Source organism: Vipera ursinii (genome assembly GCF_947247035.1).
Source record: "Vipera ursinii genome assembly, chromosome: 1".
Lineage (NCBI taxonomy): Eukaryota > Metazoa > Chordata > Lepidosauria > Squamata > Viperidae > Vipera > Vipera ursinii.
In genome coordinates, this window is record NC_139512.1 from 115251517 (window position 1) to 115270287 (window position 18771).

General features: G+C 41.2%; 2 protein-coding genes and 1 long non-coding RNA gene across 5 annotated transcripts; 1 reads left to right on the forward strand and 2 right to left on the reverse strand.

Annotated features, from left to right (window-relative positions):
* Positions 1–2000: 2000 nt before the first annotated feature.
* Positions 2001–5266, reverse strand: NUDT8 (nudix hydrolase 8). Of its 2 annotated transcripts, none has more exons than XM_083357980.1 (5): positions 5204–5266; positions 4073–4335; positions 3436–3568; positions 3096–3173; positions 2001–2668 (listed from the first exon to the last, which is right to left on the reverse strand). In XM_083357980.1, exons 2-5 carry the CDS (start codon positions 4327–4329, stop codon positions 2447–2449), a joined length of 690 nt encoding a protein of 229 aa, XP_083214106.1. In that variant the 5' UTR covers positions 4330–4335; positions 5204–5266; the 3' UTR covers positions 2001–2446. The 2 variants fall into 2 exon arrangements, with proteins under 2 accessions (XP_083214106.1, XP_083214105.1); XM_083357979.1 differs by lacking the exon at positions 5204–5266 and adding an exon at positions 4420–5111.
* A 2289-nt stretch (positions 5267–7555) lies between these two features.
* NDUFV1 (NADH:ubiquinone oxidoreductase core subunit V1) lies at positions 7556–15071 on the reverse strand. The gene is made up of 10 exons (XM_083379593.1): positions 14898–15071; positions 13932–14014; positions 10747–10917; positions 9738–9921; positions 9422–9611; positions 8923–9135; positions 8593–8759; positions 8436–8517; positions 7977–8122; positions 7556–7825 (listed from the first exon to the last, which is right to left on the reverse strand). Exons 1-10 carry the CDS (start codon positions 14976–14978, stop codon positions 7742–7744), a joined length of 1401 nt encoding a protein of 466 aa, XP_083235719.1. The 5' UTR covers positions 14979–15071; the 3' UTR covers positions 7556–7741.
* Positions 15072–15079: 8 nt separating this feature from the next.
* LOC310650826 lies at positions 15080–18152 on the forward strand. Of its 2 annotated transcripts, none has more exons than XR_014494456.1 (4): positions 15080–15313; positions 15529–15660; positions 16880–16991; positions 17997–18152. It is a non-coding gene; the product is annotated as an uncharacterized lncRNA (long non-coding RNA). The 2 variants fall into 2 exon arrangements; XR_014494457.1 differs by having other exon boundaries at positions 15080–15275.
* Positions 18153–18771: the final 619 nt, after the last annotated feature.

The window sequence follows — 18771 nt, forward strand, 5'->3', positions numbered from 1 at the left end:
GTCAGCTCCATTATTCCTGTCATCAACTCTGAATTTTGCTATACCAAATAAATATTTGAACCACTGGTTTTTAATTCCAATTATATCATTGTCTGCTAAAGTGTTGGGAAAAAGCTAAGGAGAAATCATCCTCTCTGTATGAATACCCTCAGGCGGAATTCAGATTGCCATGTAACCAAAGTTTTACCAGTTCACAAGTATCTTGTAAGATGCCTAGTTCTACAAAATGTGTCATAGCCTTAGTAAGAATATTTTTAAACGTAGCAATATGTCATTCATGCTGCTGTTTTAGGGAGTAGGAAGAGCAAAGTAAAAATGTTCCATGTCTCAAAAAACTAGGAACTGATTACTCTATATATTCTAAACAATCTCAGATTTATTCTGATTAACAGAAATATTTAAATACTATTTCTTACAACTTTATAGCTGTTCTTGAAAAACAATTTTGTTAAATCAACACAGAGCCCTAAACAGAAATTCCACGTGATAAGGAAATAGTGGAGATGTGAAAGAAACAGGGATCAATATTCATTCACAAATTTTATCCTAATCTGGATGGCTGGCACTTATTATTTGGGTACTTTAAAAGTCAGTGCTTTCTTTGGCAAATGCTACCTTTATCATTCATTTATAAAGTTATTGCCATTACCAAACAAACAAGCCTAGAATGCAGGTCTAGCATCTCTTTGAGGTTAAAACCTGTTTTATTTGTACTACACATATACCGTAGTTTCCGGCGTATAAGACAACTTTTTAACCCATGAAAATCTTCCCAAAAGTCAGGGGTCGTCTTATATGCCGGGTGCTGAAACTTTAGGGACAGGGCTGGCTGGAAAACCTGGAGCGGATCTTCCATTTAGTTTGCGCAGGGAAAGCGGGACCAATTGGAGTAGAAGCTGCAGTCTGTGATTTTTTACAGGCTGGGGTCTGGGCGTCTTTCCTTCTAAAGTTGAAGAGCAGCTGTAGGCAGGTGGGGAATGCAAGAGCAACTTGAAAGGCAGGTGGGGAATGCCGTAGCCAGAGCAGCTGCTTAGCTCTAAGGACACATTTGACTCAGGAACTGGGCGGGCTGGTTGGAAAACCTGGAGTGGATCTCCCATTTGGTCTTTTTTTTTTAATCCCATTTATATCCCGCCCTTCTCCGAAGACTCAGGGCGGCTTACAATTTAAAGCACAAATCAATGTGCTTAGCAATAGCCTTCATTCTATGTATATGCCTGTTTATTAGAGCTTTCACCCCCCCCCCCCAAGCAGCATTATTACAAAGTCAGCTTATTGCCCCCAACAATCTGAGTCCTCATTTTACCTACCTCGGAAAGATGGAAGGCTGACTCAACCTTGAGCCTGGTGGGATGAGAACCTGCATTAATTGCAGGCAGCTGGTGTTACTTAAGGCTCTGCGCAGGGAAAGCTTTAGAGTGAATTAGGAAAAGTGAAAAAGTGAATTAGGAAAATAGGGAACGGTTGCTGGAATTGGGTATGTGTAGTTTAACGAAGAGAAGGGTGAGGGGTGACATGATAGCAGTGATCCAATATCTCAGGGGCTGCCACAAAGAAGAGGGAGCCAAGCTATTCTCCAAAGCACCTGAAAGCAGGACAAGAAGCAATGGATAGAAACTAGTCAAGGAGAGAAGCAACCTAGAACTAAGGAGAAACTTCCTGACAGTTAGAACAATTAACCAGTGGAACAACCTGCCTCCAGAAGTGGTGAATGCTCCAACACTGGAAGTTTTTAAGAAGAGACTGGACAGCCATTTGTCTGAAATGGTATAGGGTTTCCTGCCTTAGCAGGGGGTTGGACTAGATGACCTCCAAGGTCCCTTCCAACTTATTATTATTATTATTATTATTAAAGTTTAATCCACTTGCACTGTTTTATGTTTACATGTTTGATGACAAACAGCCTTATGTTTATAAGTGACAGTTTTCCTACTAAGTACCTGCATGTCATAAGCATTTGAATTAAAATTACCATATTAAAATCAAATCTGATGTTTTTTAATTTTTATTTGGTGTGCGTTGGAAGAGGGGTAGTCTTATACGGCGAGTATAGCCCAAACCCTATAATTTAACAGGAAATGTAGGGGGTCGTCTTATACGCCCAGTCATCTTATACGCCGGAAAATACGGTACCTGACAAAACAGAAACCTGCATAAGGTTTCAGGTGTCCTTGTTTATTCAGGTAACAACTGACAGTAAACTAGATAGATGTTTCCTCATTGCTTTTTGCCAATAATGTAATAGTTGCATTCCGAGGTAGTGAACTAGAGATAAACGACTTTCTTCTTGTTATTCAGAACTGAGCTGACCCGAGTTTTGAAGATTCTCATGAAAAGGGAAAAAAGCAGCACTTGGTTGACGAGATCGTCAATTCTAAAGTCCTTTGATAAATATGGAAAGCAGAAAAAGATCTTAAGAGATCCCAATGTGAATCTGGGCCCAAAGTCAGAGCTGACCCTTGACATAAGTCCGCCTGTGGTATTTCCCTGGTGCTAGCATCTCCAGAGTCAGATCTGTTATGATTGCTGTAAGACCCCACACACGGTGAGGACCATGCAGGAAGACAGGCATTGTATAGCGGTAGACACCATCACGGCAGTAGTGGGTGTAGCCCTGGTTCTTTTCTTGTAGCAAGTGGGAAAAAGACAGTGTGAAGACAGCCTCAACCTGTAAATTGAACAATGAAGATTGAGTGGAAGAATAAATTGTCAAGTTTAGTTGTGGGATAACTATCTTCTCTTCCATCCAAATCTTTTGAAAGTAATTAGTTCAGATTTTAAATTGTAATATTGGGGGGGGAGAGAAGATCAGAAACACAGAGCACAAAAAAAGAGTGGGGGAGAGACAGGTTCAGAAAGAGAAACATCTGGTATCAAAAAGAAAATGATGCAGCCCATCCATATGGTCCCTCCCAGAAGTTGCTTATGCTCCACTTAAGAGATTACTTCCAAGGGAAGTAGTGCTTAGCACAGGAAGATTGCCAGTAGAACATCACTGAGAATTTTCTTTCATACCCAACTTCCTGGAAAAAAATATTGAATAAAAATAGCATGTGATACACTGTCGCTGTGTTTCAGTTAATATTCTGATTCACCTCTTGGGGGTTAGGTTTCAGTGCCAGGTCCTCCAGAGGCCCCAAGTTTGCTAGTACAGGAGCCACCATCATATTAGTCTGAAAAAAGGCAGAATTAAACAGATGTGAGTCCTTGGCTACTCCATGCTTACTCTTGCAAGGCATATCCCAAGTAGCATATTAAACCCCTAGCCCAGCCTTTTCTGTTTTCTGGAAATTTTCCATTTCTTTCATCTCAGACAGCAATTGCAAAAAAAGGTTTTTCCCCTACTGATCCAAGCACAAAACGGGACATCCATCGTGATTTCATGACAGAAACCTCATGTTATCCCTGAAGATATGGGGATACATTAAGCATTACCCTATCAGGAACAGGTCTCATGATTCCCCAGACACAGTCTTCCTTTAACTGTACACCCAGCTCTTCATGGGTCTCCCGCAATGCTGTGCTGATGGCATCCTGGTCAGTGTCATCACACTTTCCACCTGGGAAACTGCAAAAGCAAATCAGTTATTGTGCAGGGGACGTTTGGGAGGAGAAAATCTTAAGATTACTTGGGGTTGATGGGGACTCGAAAAGTCAAATTTTTCCTGGACATCTTCTGGCTCAATCGCTAACTTTGTACAGGTTCCTTAATGAAGATACATCCTGTTGAATTGCCATCCTGCTTTTAAATAGCTCCCCAGTCTATATTGCTATTAAATGTTTGCACGCCAGTTGTAACGTTCAGCTAAACAATGTTTCCCTGCCCTTTCTTTAGAACAACTCTAGAACAATTGTGTCCTGCCTTCCTTTTGCAAAACTTTCATATATCTGGAGACCACTACCGGTATTATGCGTCTCTTTAATCTTCTCTAGACGCAGACTTTCAACTGTTCTTCAGAGAATTTATGAGATCCATCAAAGACAACAAAAGGTTGCAACTGGGGACTCCCGTCTGGGTGTTCTGCCATTTATCTTTGCATTTACCAAGGTGGAAAATCAAGCTGCCAGGTACCTGACTTGTCCTTTGTATAAACCGGTCAGAGTGCTGGAGCGCAGAGTGTACAGGATCGCTGGGTCCCCAGCCACAGAGCACAGAGATACCAGCACAGCTGCCCCAACAGTTTCTTTCCTGTATTGGACGGTGGATTTCTCTAGCAGTCCTCTGCACCGCTGCTCGTTTTCCCAGGTTAAATATCTACGTACCAGACCCACACTGGTTATGGGTATATGGCGTGTACGCTGGCAGAGGTAGGGCAGAGAAGGAAGCATAGTGCCCTAAATGGGGGAAAAAGAGGAAGGGAAGAATTTCACCAGAATGGCAGCCCACACCTTGTGACTTAGTAATTCCTTCAGCCTCACCTCGAGGTTCTTAAGTTAGTCCAAACTTGTTGTGGCAAGAGAGGCAGGGAGGGCTAAAGTCTGGAGTCCACACTCAAAAGGTCTGCATTTCATCTTCCCTGTCAAATTTGGACCAACCACTCTTGGACTGCGACAGTCGGTTCGTATCATGTCAGGAAACGCGGCTGCGACCGTCGTACAAGCACAAAGACCCAGAAAGTCCACGGAGAATTTGACAAGCCCAGACCAGGCAGGGGTTTAAGTCCTCCATAGTCAGAGGACAAGACCTATCACAGGGTGGTTAATCAGGGTACAGATCTCGGGCGTTTCGGTTTTGCCTTATCAGCTTCACCCAGGGTTCTCCATATAAGCAGGACATCATCTCCCGTCATCATCAGCCAACCCAGCCTGAGGTAGATGGGAGCCGTAGTCCATCCCAGCGAGGAGAAGCCGAGGCTTCTGAAACCGTCCCATTCAAAGTCTCCAGAAGCACACACACACACGCACACACACACAGAGGAGGTTCTTTCGGTAGCAGCCACCGAGGAAAGGCACAACACACTCCTCGATCTGCTACCGTAGTTACCCGCAAACTACCCGGCGACCCAACCAGCTACTTAGAGCAACCCAAAGCCGAGCAGAGAATCCCACTTCTCAGGTCTTCCTATTAGCCCCGCCCGGCCCCTCTACAAACATGGCGGGACAGAAAAGCTTCCCAGCTTGCTTTTCAACAAATGGGGGAATAGAGCGATGTCAGTGAAGGCGCACTTCCGCCAGGCCGAAACATGGAGAGCGCCAGTCTAACCTCGTAGAAACGTTCCTCCGTCAAAAGAGGGAATTCTTCGCCGAGAGCACCGTAAAACCGACAGCCGAGGACGCTGCCTCAACCAATGAGACCGGTGGGTGGCAAAGCCACGCCCCAAACTGAGAGGCTGGGCGGTGCAAGCAAGAGCTCCCTTGCCCCTGAAAAAGACCTTGAGGGCTCTTTAAGGCAAAGGTCTTCAAACTTGGCCCTTTTATGGCTTGTGGACTTCAACTCCCAGAATTCCTCAGCCACGCTCGCTGGCTGAGGAATTCTGGGAGTTGAAGTCCACAAGTCATAAAAGGGCCTAGTTTGAAGACCCCTGCTTTAAGGCATCCTGTTTTCTTTCAATGATTCACAGGAAAAGTCTGAACTCCACCCATTATACATGTATTCTTAGACTCTATCCATTTAACTTAAGTTGATGCTTTTGTGAAATTTTAAGGTATTCATCAAACAGTAATTTTAAAAATCCTTACTTTTCAGGACAGGCATTAACCACATGAAGATGGCAAAATGAGAGCATCAATCACAAAATGGAAATATTTTATTTGGGGTCTTCTGCCTTGGAATTAGTCCCCAAAATGATGTTTGTGGCTTTGAGTTACTTGTAAAAGTAATAAAGGGATACAAATAAATAAGATAATAAATGCACCCAAGAATTGTCATAATCCTTTGTTATCTAGAAGTAAACTGATAAATAGCCCACAGAATTTCTTGTGATAGTATCACCTATTATTCAGGAAGTTATTTAAGCATGTCTGCTAGCCTTAATACATTAGGCAAAAATTGTGGCCTATTCACTAGGGAGAAATATGTAAAATAGTTCAAATGCCACCAGTGCTGAACATATGTAAAGTGGGTAAGAGAGCAGGTCCCATTTTAACATTCCTGAGTGAGGTTGGAGCCCTGGAATTCCTCTTTTTCATCCTCTCCACGTTCTCCATAGATCCTGTGCTCTTTCTTCTCATTGTGGATGAAACAGGACTTTGTACTACAGTACAATATCTATTTAGAGGCCATTGAACTAATAACTCTAGGTGGCATATAGTTTAAAAACCTGTATAGAAAACCATAGAGGGGGAAAAAATCATAACAGCCCAAAGACAAACTACTCCATTCAGTATGAAACAATTTGAAACTTTGTTTTGTCTCTTGTCCCAGAGCAACAGCTGGGGCAAGAGTACAAGAATTACATAATGTACTATAAGCCATAACATGGTTGCCTGTTAGGGCATAGTACGTGAATCCTGAAACTGTACATTATTCAAAAAGCTAGTTCAAGAAGTAATGAATGAAATACATCTTTTATTATACTGCACTATTCCTTTCTTACTAAGCTCCCATAGTTTCTAAAGATGACTGATACTGCTCATCCAACAGCATGATGATACTACAATTCAATCGAGTCCGACTCATGGTGGTTCTACAGGCCAGCTCTCTCCACATCTTCCAATCTTGCCCTATTTCACAGAGTTTTTCTATGCTCTGGCCGGTGTCAGGTTTGATAAGTGTCCAGCCATCATGTTCTTTCACAGCCTGGGTTCCTTTTACCCCTAACTCTTCCAAAAATAATTGCTTTCTCCAATGAATTCCCCCACATGACATGGCCAACTGCATATCCAACTACATATGCAAGACAATACTGAAATATACCTGTAGAGCCAGATGTACTGCATTGGACCATTTTATCCAGATACTACTTAAAAAAATATTTACAAATTACTAGTACAAGCAGCTTTCCTTTTCATCTGCACATTTATAAACCTTGCAAAAGAATTAGGAATGGGAAAATAAAGGTTTAAATGAGTTCATCTAAGTTATATTCACGAAGTACAGCAGCCACCCCCAAACCTTTGGGCTCCAGGGACCAGTTCCATGGAGACTTTTTTCTATGGACCAGAGGGGGCGTGGTTTCAGGTACTGCCTGCATCCTGAGAATCACTTGTTTGCGCAGCCGTTTTTGGCATGCCGTGGACCAGTACCATTCCACGGATCAGGGGTTGGGAACCCCTGTATCACAGAATCCTGACTGGTCTTTTGGACAATATTTTCCTATGACCTCATAGAGATTGGAAGGACTTCTTTGTTTCATTTCATAGTCAATGTCCCCAAGAAGTATATAAAGACAATTCAAGGGCCTTGAACACAGGATGTCGGCTGCGCTTGTTCTGTGAGATGTTGTGAGGCGTTCTGTGTGGTTTGATTTTCAGTTACTTTCTTGGGGCTTATTGCATTCTATTTCTAATACTGTACACCATGCAGAGCCACATTTGTCAATTAGGTGGTATATAAATTCAATAGATCACATCCAGCTATTCATCTTATTCTCCTTCCTGTAAGAAATTACACAGATCAGTCTAAAGTATTTAATAGATAAACTGCCCAATAAGAAAGCAAAAAAGAAAAACTGGGAGTTGAGGCAGGTTGTGACAAATAACAGAAATCAAACAGTGTTACTGAAGCCCAAGCAAGAGTAGATGTGGGCTTACAAAAAATAATAGAACACTGTAACTTCTTTGAGGTGGGCTTTATAACTGTTCACCCAGATGCCTGCTGCTTTTTAGATTCATTATATTGCTTCATCCGTTCCTCCAACTCTGGACGGAAATGACGAATTAGACCCTGTGAGAAGAAATCAAGCACAGGACTTAGCGATTAAATATATCTGTAGCATTCCCCATACTGAGGCCTCCCTACCAAATCATTTCATTTCTAGCCCTCCCTCAAGCAAATTGCATGATTCTTCAGCACATTTAAGTAAAAAGGAAATTACCTGCACAGGCCAAGCAGCCCCATCTCCCAGGGCACAGATAGTGTGACCCTCAATTTGTTTGCTAATCTCCCAGAGTGCATCAATTTCTGCCACTTGTGCATTGCCTCTCACAAATCGCCACATGACCTTGTTCATCCAGTCAACACCTGTGGGAAGGGAATCAACATTCACAGTGGAATACAAAGCCTCACGAAATTCAGCAAGGCAGCCCAATACTGAACACAGAAGTGGAAATTGATTTTGCTGACCAAGTTACAGGACTTTCTTTGACCTCACCTTAGCAATTTCCCTCCTCAGGGATTTTCACATATCTGTTTCCGCTGTATTTTAAATAATACTGGCATAAGCAAAAAAATGTGAAATTATGGAGGGTTTTTTTTTTTCCAATCCCAACCCTAATTCAGAGAATTCTGGGATAATTTTGCTAATACTTCAAAAGGTTTGAATAATAACACTCACCTTCTCGGCATGGTGTGCACTGACCACAACTTTCGTGCTTGTAAAATTCAATGAGGCGGGCAATGGCTCGAACTATATCTGTCTGGGGAGAAGAGAAGAAAATGAAGACATGCCATATGCAAAACACAGAGAAATAACTCTAGGGAACATTGCTTACCGATTTGTCCATGACAATGAGAGCTGCTGTCCCAAGCCCGGTCTGTGCCTCCACCAAGGCATCAAAGTCCATCAGAACTGTCTCACATACTGACTTGGGGATGAGGGGAGTGGAAGAGCCTCCAGGAATCACAGCGAGTAAGTTATCCCATCCACCTCTAATGCCCCCTGATTAGAAGGCAGAAACACACTATGAGGCCTGGCTCTTTGGATGATTGGATCAGGTCAACATACAAGAGGAACAAAATGCACTAAAAAGATGATGCCACTAATATGAGGCATCTAAATTAAAGTGACAGCTCATTCTTCAGGGCAAGTAAGTTACTCTCACCTGCATGTCGTTCAATTAAATCACGCAATGGTACTGACATCTCTTCTTCCACAGTACAAGGATTATTGACATGGCCCGAGATATTGAAGAGCTTAGTGCCAGAGTTACGCTCCCGTCCAAAGCCAGCAAACCAGGTACCTCCTCGACGGCAGATGGTAGGTGCTACTGCAACTGTTTCCACATTTGCTACTGTAGTAGGGCACCCAAAAACTCCTAGAGAAAGAAAATGGCTTAACATGAACAACATTTCTGTAGGATCTACGATGAAAAGGAGAATGGGCACAAGAATAATCAAAACGGGAGTTCTAGTACTATTAAATGGGATATATGAAAGGGACTTCAAAGTTACTTTAGGTGAAAAAAGTATGTCGAGGAAGTCATTCACAGATAGACAATGAGAGTCTCATGTTGACTTGAGGAAGCGTATTAGAAATACCAACACATACACACACACACAAACCCACAACCATTAGTGGAAGGAGCATTTAAAATGCCTCACCTACATCTGCAGGGAAAGGAGGCTTGAGGCGCGGCTTGCCCTGTTTGCCCTCAAGGGATTCAATAAGTGCTGTCTCCTCGCCACAAATGTAGGCACCTGCCCCTCTTGCCACAAAGACGTCGAAGTCATAGTCAGAGCCACAAGCATTCTTGCCCACCAGTCCTGCTTCGTAGGCCTCCTTAATTGCCACCTAATAAAAGTAAGAAAGCATTAATTACTATAGCCAAACCCCAACACTGGTGACCTTGATTTCTGACCATAGAAAAAGGCAATCTGGCAGGCAATATTAAAGCAACCACAAGAGACAGCATCTTACCTGCAAGTTTGATGCTTCATTGTAGAACTCTCCACGTATGTAGATATAGGCAGCTCGAGCCCCCATAGATCTCCCTGCCACTAGGCAGCCCTCTATTAGCTTATGGGGATCGTGACGCATAATCTCCCGATCCTTACAAGTTCCTGGTTCCCCTTCATCCGCATTCACTACCAAGTACTTAGGCCTGAAATACAGAAATAATAATATCCACCGACAAGAAGAAAAGCCTCTCCATCAGTTTGTGCTACAGTTAGCAATGCTACCTAATCTGCTTACTATCTATTAAAAACAGACCGCATAACTAGTCTATCCAGTTCAGGATCTTCACTTTGTAGTATTCAACTTCAGCATCAAGGGCTTAGGAAACCTGAGCATACAAGTATGCATCTTAAGTATCACTGAGAAAGCTACATTTGTATTTCTGCAGCCACAGTAAATGATAATATTTTAACCATATCACAAAGTAGGCTGAGAAAAGGTGAATTTCACATAAGAGCACGCAAGGAGATATTTAAAGCTGACTTTTCCAAGTACAAATCTCACACTCTATTCACCTAGCCCAGACATGTCAAACTCGCGACGTCATGTGATGTCGTGCAACGTATCAGGATGGTTTTGCCATTGCCGGCAATGGGGTGGGCGCAGTTTCCGCATGACACATCCGCAGTTTGACACCCCTGACCTAGCCAAACCAACTATCCCACTTTATAGCAGCTCTTCTGGATAAGAAGTCCAGAGATTTGGCTGCTTCACAGAGCCAATCTATCTAGAGAACACAACTTTTTAAAAAAAAAAAAAAAGAAAGAAGATGGGCTTAAAACTTTTGAAACAGGTATAAATCATTCCTCAAAGCTGAGATGCACAATTTTAAATGTAAAATATTGAAATGGAAACCACAGTCCCAAATTCTAATTAATAATAAATGGCCTTCCAACTCAAAAGTAGAAAGAAAAAACTATGGCTTAAGATCTAGTGTTCGAAACTACAATTTTCATCATTAATACCACACCTGCCATCTGGAGGCTTATTCATAAAGCTCCACTTGAGGCCAGTGGGAAAGCCAGCTCCTCCTCGGCCTCTCAGGCCTGAAATCTTTATCTCATTCAAGATCCAATCAATGCCCTTCAGCAGAATTTCCTTGGTTTTATACCAGTCACCTCGGCTCAAAGCCCCTTTCAACCTAGAGACAAAAAAGAAAGAGTCGTGCATATTAACTCCATTTTGTAAATAAATTTAGAGCTGCTTTCCCCATCTGGGGTTGTTCAGGTATCTCAGAATATGATAGAAGTTTAATATAGTGGTTAAGATACTGGACCAGAAACTGGGAAGATGCAAGTTCTAGTCTTCCTTTTGGCATGAATATGGCATTAATCAGGATTTTGACCCAGCTGATCTCTCTTGGCCAACCCACCCTATATTAAGGCTTCTTAATAGAGAATATATAAAAAATAGGAGGCAGGAGCATTTTGATTCTATCTTGAGTTATATACCAATAGTACAGTATAAATACTGGGATACTGTATGAATCTAACAGATAATAATTATTACACTTCCAAGCCTATTGGCCCTCAAGATACTTTACACTCCAAATTTCCACCACACTAAGAACTGTAGTGCTATTACACATGAAATAATGTGGGGAAGATGTCACAGAGAAGCATAACACCAGTCCTGATATCACAGTTCATAAATCTTGTTCAAATGACATGCTTCATTAAGTCAAAGTATGAGATAAGACATTGTGCAAATGTTAAAAACTAATGTAAAGGACATTGACTGTTTGGAATTAACAAATATATCCTCTTCTTGTAGATGGAATTGAGAGTCCTCATTTCTAACCATAATGATGCCAAAATGACACATGTGTCATAACGTTATAACCGAAGCCTTGTCCTCTGGTATTTGTAGCAGAAGTAAAGGACAGAATTTGCACCACACTGCATGTTTCATTGCTTATTCTCTTAGCCCCTGTATGCAGACCAATAATTTATAGAATAAACAGGCATTAACCTTCACTCTGTTATTCTAAAACAGTGGTAAAAACTAAGAGAAACATAACGAAAATAAGTCTTTCTTTAGCTCTCCATCTCTTTCTTAATTCCCTCTAAAAAGGAGCAGAAAGATGTACAGGTGAAACTCGAAAAATTAGAATATCGTGCAAAAGTTCATTTATTTCAGTAATGCAACTTAAAAGGGGAAACTAATATATGAGATAGACTCATTACATGCAAAGCAAGATAGTTCAAGCTGTGATTTGTCGTAATTGTGATGATTATGGCGTACAGCTCATGAAAACCCCAAATCCACAATCTCAGAAAATTAGAATATTACATGCAATCAATAAAACAAGGAGTGTACATAGAACAATATCAGACCTCTGAAAAGTATAAGCATGCATATGTACTCAGTACTTGGTTTGGGCCCCTTTTGCAGCAATTACTGCCTCAATGCGGCGTGGCATGGAAGCTATCAGAGTGTGGCACTGCTGAGGTGTTATGGAAGACCAGGATGCTTCAATAGCGGCCTTCAGCTCTTCTGCATTGTTCAGTCTCATGTCTCTCATCTTTCTCTTGGCAATGCCCCATAGATTCTTTATGGGGTTCAGGTCAGGCGAGTTTGCTGGCCAATCAAGCACAGTAATCTCACGGTCATTGAACCAGGTTTTGGTGCTTTTGGCAGTGTGGGCGGGTGCCAAGTCCTGCTGGAAAATGAAGTCAGCATCCTCATAAAGCTCATCTGCGGAAGGAAGCATGAAGTGCTCCAAAATCTCCTGGTACACGGCTGCGTTGACCCTGGACTTAATGAAGCACAGTGAACCAACACCAGCAGATGTCATGGCTCCCCAAATCAACACAGACTGTGGAAACTTCACACTGGACTTCAAGCATCTTGCAGTGTGTGCCTCTCCATTCTTCCTCCAGACTCTGGGTCCTTGGTTTCCAAATGAGATGCAAAAGTTGCTCTCATCAGAAAAGAGGACTTTGGACCACTGAGCAACAGACCAGGTCTGTTTTTCTTTAGCCCAGGTAAGACGCTTCTGATGTTGTTTGTTGTTCAGGAGCGGCTTGACAGGAGGAATACGACATTTGAAGCCCATGTCCAGGATCCGTCTGTGTGTGGTGGCTCTTGATGCACTGACTCCAGCCTCAGTCCACTCCTTGTGAAAGTCCCCAACACTTTTGAATGGCCTTTTCCTGACAATCCTCTCCAGGCTGCAGTCATCCCTGCTGCTTGTGCACCTTTTTCTTCCACACTTTTCCCTTCCACATAACTTTCTATTAATGTGCTTTGATAAAGCACTTTGGGAACATCCAACTTCTTTTGCAATTACCTTTTGAGGCTTTCCCTCCTTATGGAGGGTGTCAATGATGGTTTTCTGCACAACTGTCAGGTCAGCAGTCTTCCCCATGATTGTGATTCCTACTGAACCAGACTGAGAGACCATTTAAAGGCTCAGGAACCCTTTGCAGGTGTTATGGCTTAATTAGTTGATTAGAGTGGGACACTTTGAGCCTAGAATATTGCACCTTTTCACAATATTCTAATTTTCTGAGATTGTGGATTTGGGCTTTTCATGAGCTGTAAGCCATAATCATCACAATTATGACAAATCACGATTTGAACTATCTTGCTTTGCATTTAATGAGTCTATCTCATATATTAGTTTCCCCTTTTAAGTTGCATTACTGAAATAAATGAACTTTTGCATGCTATTCTAATTTTTTGAGTTTCACCTGTAGGATTGAGTAAGGCCTCCAACTCTATCCATGGTCATATTGACCCCAAGCAGATCACTGTGGATTTTTCTTCCCTATTTTCTATTGTATGCAAAGTAGTAGAAGCTAGGACATGGCAATATCCTGGCATCTTCTTCTTTTATAATAGCCAGAAAACCTCAAAAGTAGTAGCTGCACAAATAAATGCATAATTGTGCAGTATCAAAATACCAGAGAAATTTAGTTGCCAAGAAAGCAATTTTGCAATCAGTGAATGCATACAATTGTATTTAAGTAAACCACAGCTGTTAGATAAGTAGAAAAATATTTTTGGCAGCCTTTAAGTCATTCACTAGTTAAATGTTTAATCCTCCATTTTCTTTATAACTTATTTTTTTCTCCACTAGCTAAAAAAGGCTTGGGAACTGTATATTTTCCTGTCAGTAAGCAAAATACATTCTGCATTTTTGTTTCTCACCTCCAATCATGGCGTCCATAAAGATTAGTAAAAATGCGATCCTCATCTTTGAGGGGACCAAACTGAGTTTTCTTTGGGGGTGCCTGTCAAACAAAAAGAAATAGCTTTAACTTTGAAGAAAGCTATACTAAAAAAAAGTACAAAAGCAAAACAAAAAGGGCAAATAAATCTTTCCAAAAGCTAAGCACAGAAACTGAGCCATCATCATAATAAGCAAGGAAAAAACACTAACACTCTCCCCAGAGAATGTATATTCTAAAATACATGTTCATGCTAAAAATAGAAATAATTAAAAGGCTTTTTGGAGGAACTGAGGAGGTCCAAAAAGTAGGACTTTGGAGATCTCCATCATCCATCCTCCCTTCCTTTATTCCTCTCAGGGTTAGGCAACCTTGGCTCTTTTATGACTCTTTAATGCTGGCTCAGGAATTCTGGGAGTTGAAGTCCTCGAGTCATAAAACAGCCAAGGTTGCCTATCCCTGCTCTAGTTCAACTGCAACACAATACTGAACGTAACACAGTCCTGTGGCACACCGCACAATTATTAATTGCATATAATGTTTTTAAAAGTGTAAGACACGATTCGAGGGGAAATTAAATAATTTAATATTTGCATTGTACAATGGGTTACACAGAATAGGCGTAGTAGAAAAACATAACATAACGCAAGAATCTCGTGGCACACTAGAAACAAGCCATGGCACGTCTATGCGCCGCAGCAGGGTAGCTGAGAACCATTGCTGTAGTTGCATAAGTCCCCATCCCTTCTTCCCTTTCCCTTGTTCAGGGATCTTCAAACTTGGCCCTTTTATGACTTGTGGACTTCAACTCCCAGAATTCCTCAGCCAGCTTTGCTGGCTGAGGAATTCTGGGAGTTGAAGTCCACAAGTCATAAAAGGGCCAAGTTTGAAGACCCCTGCCCTTGTTGAAAAAAAGAAAAAAAAAAGAATGGCAAGTAGAAATCACCGATTCCGGAGCGGCGGCGGCGGAAAAAAAGCGAGCCTGGGTGCAGATCGGACGGAGGCGCAAGGGCTGAGCCCCCAACATAGCGGAGAGCGAAGGGGGAGGGGGAAGGTCTCCCCAGCTGCAGCTTCTACCCTCGTCACCTTCACCTGTCCGGCGCAATAATAATACGTCACGATGTTGCTCTTCGCTCTTCCCGGAACACCAAAAGACTGAGCAACTTCCTTTGGCGTGTGGGCTAATGGGTATTGTAGTTTAGAATCCACAAAAAAGCGCGCGCCATTTCCGACTCCTGTTCTGTGCTGAATAAATGACAAACTGCAACGAAGGTCTACCCTTTTCTGGAGCAAGAGATTGTGGGTGCAGGATAAAGCAGTAGATGTGCGTCCCATAGTGATTGATAAAATGTATTTATAAGGGTAAACGTTTATCTTTGATTTGTTTGCAATATATGTGACAATATTTAGGATGCTTAAAAAAAAATTAAATTATCGACTATTCCAAAATCTATTTTCAATAAGGAATGAGATTTCACATATATTAACTATTAATACCCTATGTGCGTGAGGCAGAAGTTTGTAATTAAAAGATTGCAATAAATAAGTTTATAGCAAAATCAAACATCTTTTATTAGGTACTGGACACCTTTTCCATCTAGTCTTGGATACGGCAGTCAATTCTGCACAACCATCTGCAGCCTTTTGGCTTTTCGAATGCAACTCATAGTGAAACTGGGATCATACAGTTAACTCACTTCTCTTATCAGGTTAGGTCAAAGATTTTACACATTTTAGTATTCCATCTATGAAGACCGCTGTACACATTTTGATAGCCTATTTGTGAAATTGCCACACAGTTATGTAAAATAATCATGGCAAGCATAAGAACCCTAGAGAATATTTATTATCTATTGGTTTTGCCAGTTTGTCATACGTGAAGTTAGCTGGGCAGTAGTCAACCAGGTACTTTAATAAAGTTAATAAGATGAGTACAACTAAAGTAAAGAGATACAGCAATTTGTTATTTATTCAATTTAAAAATAAAACTATTTCCCCATCATTTTAATAACCATAGGCTGTTTAGTGCTTCAAATATGTATTTTATGTAACTAGTCATTTGGCTATACAATGGCTATAAATCCCACAGATTTATATATGTATAGTATATAAATACGTATCTGCATGTTGTTAGATGTCACCAATTTTAATCAATATTATTTATAATTTTGTGGACTTACCATTCTACATCTTCCTATGTTCTAAAATTATATAATAGTACTTTTTTCACAAAAATGTCCTCTATTGACTTGCTTTATTTACTTATTTTAGTTAGTTAGTAGGAATTTATCTTGCTCTTCAGCCAAACATATTCTCAGAATAAGTATAATTAATTTTTAAAAAATGCTCATAGGCTTGCAGTCTGCAAGATCATGACATGGCATTACATGAAAAGGAAACAATTTCATTTTAAAGTTAAATAATATATAGTTCAGAAGCTGTTTTCTGTAATAGTTTCTTCTTAAATATGAAGTGTTCTGATTATGCTTCTGTCTGTATCTGCTATACGAAGGACCACAGATTCTGGATCCCTCCATTTCCATTAGCTCCACTGGGGCTTGCCTTTGTCAGTTTACCTCATTTTCAGAAAGCTGCTAATCTGTTCTGCCAAGAAGAGGATTACATCACTGATCTTTCTGATCCTGTTGATTCTTAATCTGAGAAGGATGATCCCATTATATTAGAGTGTACTCCAGGATTGTAGTTGCATGAAAGTGCTCCAAAATTCTAAAGAGGGATCATCAATCATACATAGATTTTGGAACATAATTTTCCAATCCTCGTTTAAAGATTGGCCAGCTCAGCCATTAGGCAGTGAGGTACCTACCTCAAACAAAAGATGCAGGAAGGCATTACAGCAGTATCTCCAACTGCACTTGATCCTCCTAACCCTAGCTTCTCTGTTATATGTGCATTCCCATTTTTCAGAGCTAGTACTTGCTTGCATGTTGCTAGTCCGGGTAGCAAGAAACTAGAGGCTTGCATTACCGATATCTCAGGCAGTATGGCTGAACAAAACACCAATAAAACACCTAACCAAGTAAGCAAAAATAAAAATTTTAATCAATGCATGTGAGGTATGACCATATATGACATACATTGGTGCATAGAGGAATAAGGAAATGGAAAGGTACTGAATGACAAAATGGCAGGTGGGGCTTATGCCATCAAACTAGTACGCCCTTCTTGAGTAGAGTGAAGGATACAATTCTTCTGCCAGTGTTGAAGTTAAGCTATCTGTATATATGTAGCAGAGGGACACCTTTTTGTCCACTGCCTCACACAGCAAAACGTCTTGAGCTCCTAGTAATAATAGCTTGTGATTGTGATACAAGGAACAATCTGTTGCTCACAGAAACATCAGAAATGCATATGAACAACTACAATCATTGTAACACTTAAAACAAAAAACAGTTTCTTGATGAACAAGCATGTCCATGATTTTCAGTGCAGTCATGCAGAAGTCTCTACCCATTTATATGTTCAAAAGATAGGAATATTATCATTTAAGAGTTGTATGTGGTCCTTAACCCATATAGCGGTCCTGAGTCTAGCATCACCCTACTGAAATTCATTTACAACCCATCAATTTATGGCAGAATTGATTCCTCCCCCCCCCCAAAAAAAGGGCTAACATTTATTTGAGGTTTGTTCTCCGAGCTTGTGGGTTGATTTCCAAATGTTTCGTTAACAGGCTAGGTAACATCTTAAGCAGCGTTTAGGGGATGTCTCTGTCAGCGCTCTTCTGTTTATCAGGGCTTCAGGTGTGGGTGTGTCAAGTAAAGGTTTTGTGATGGGTCAGGTATGGGTCGTCAGGTCAGGGTCATTGGGAGGTGAACTGCTGAGAGGGGGGGGGCTTGCGTGACTTGGTTGAGGATTGGTGCTGTCTCTGGTTGGCTGTGTGGTTGATTCAGATTCTGAGGGGTTTGTAGGCTGGTTGTGGGTCAATCTGTCTGTCGATGGAATTGTGGAGTGCCAGTGCCACCCTCATCTTACACCGGAGCTACAGATATTCGCTACTATTGTATAACATTTATTTCTCCAGGACTGACTTACTTTGCTGTACAATTACCAACACAGAAAGATAAACAAGAGGCAAGAATAATCCGCTTTGTCCCCCTGAGAAGACATCATCATCTGTTATGCTTGTATCCTTAGAGACTGTTTCTTAAAAAAAAGGCTCCCTTGTAAAAGAAAACATTTTAGAGGGAACAATCAAAAGCATATTTTCATCTATCACAAATCAAAGAATGGGTCTCCTCCTTTAAAATTACTTATTAAATTTATATGCCACTTATATCACCCTCTAAAGTTAATTCTTGGTGTCTTATAATACAATAAAAACCTAAACATAAAAACAATTTAAAATTACAAGACTTAAATAAAACATGGGGCTGAAGTGGTGTCTTCTCTGGCACTGCACCAACCACCTCCAGCCTAGAGCATCCCCAAGCCAACTAGCAGAACCAAGGCCAGAAGGATGGGTGTGTGTGTGTGAATCTCATCTCCAGTGGCAAGATGTTCCAAAGGCAGGACCACACCAGAAAAGGCTCTTCTCCTAGACCTTGGAGTCTAGGAGTCCTTGGCTGATGGAGTCTGCAGTAGGTCCCCTTCTGCTCAAACAGATGTGGGCAACTATGGCAACTTTACAACCTGTGCACTTTGACTCCCATGGTTGGCTCAGGAATTCTGGGAGTTGAAGTCCACAGTTGTAAAGTTGCCATAGTTACCCACCCCTATGCTAGAATGAGTAGGGATGCACAATCCCATTGGGGCAAAATAGTTCTTCAAATATCCTGGCTTATTAAATGAACTTTCTG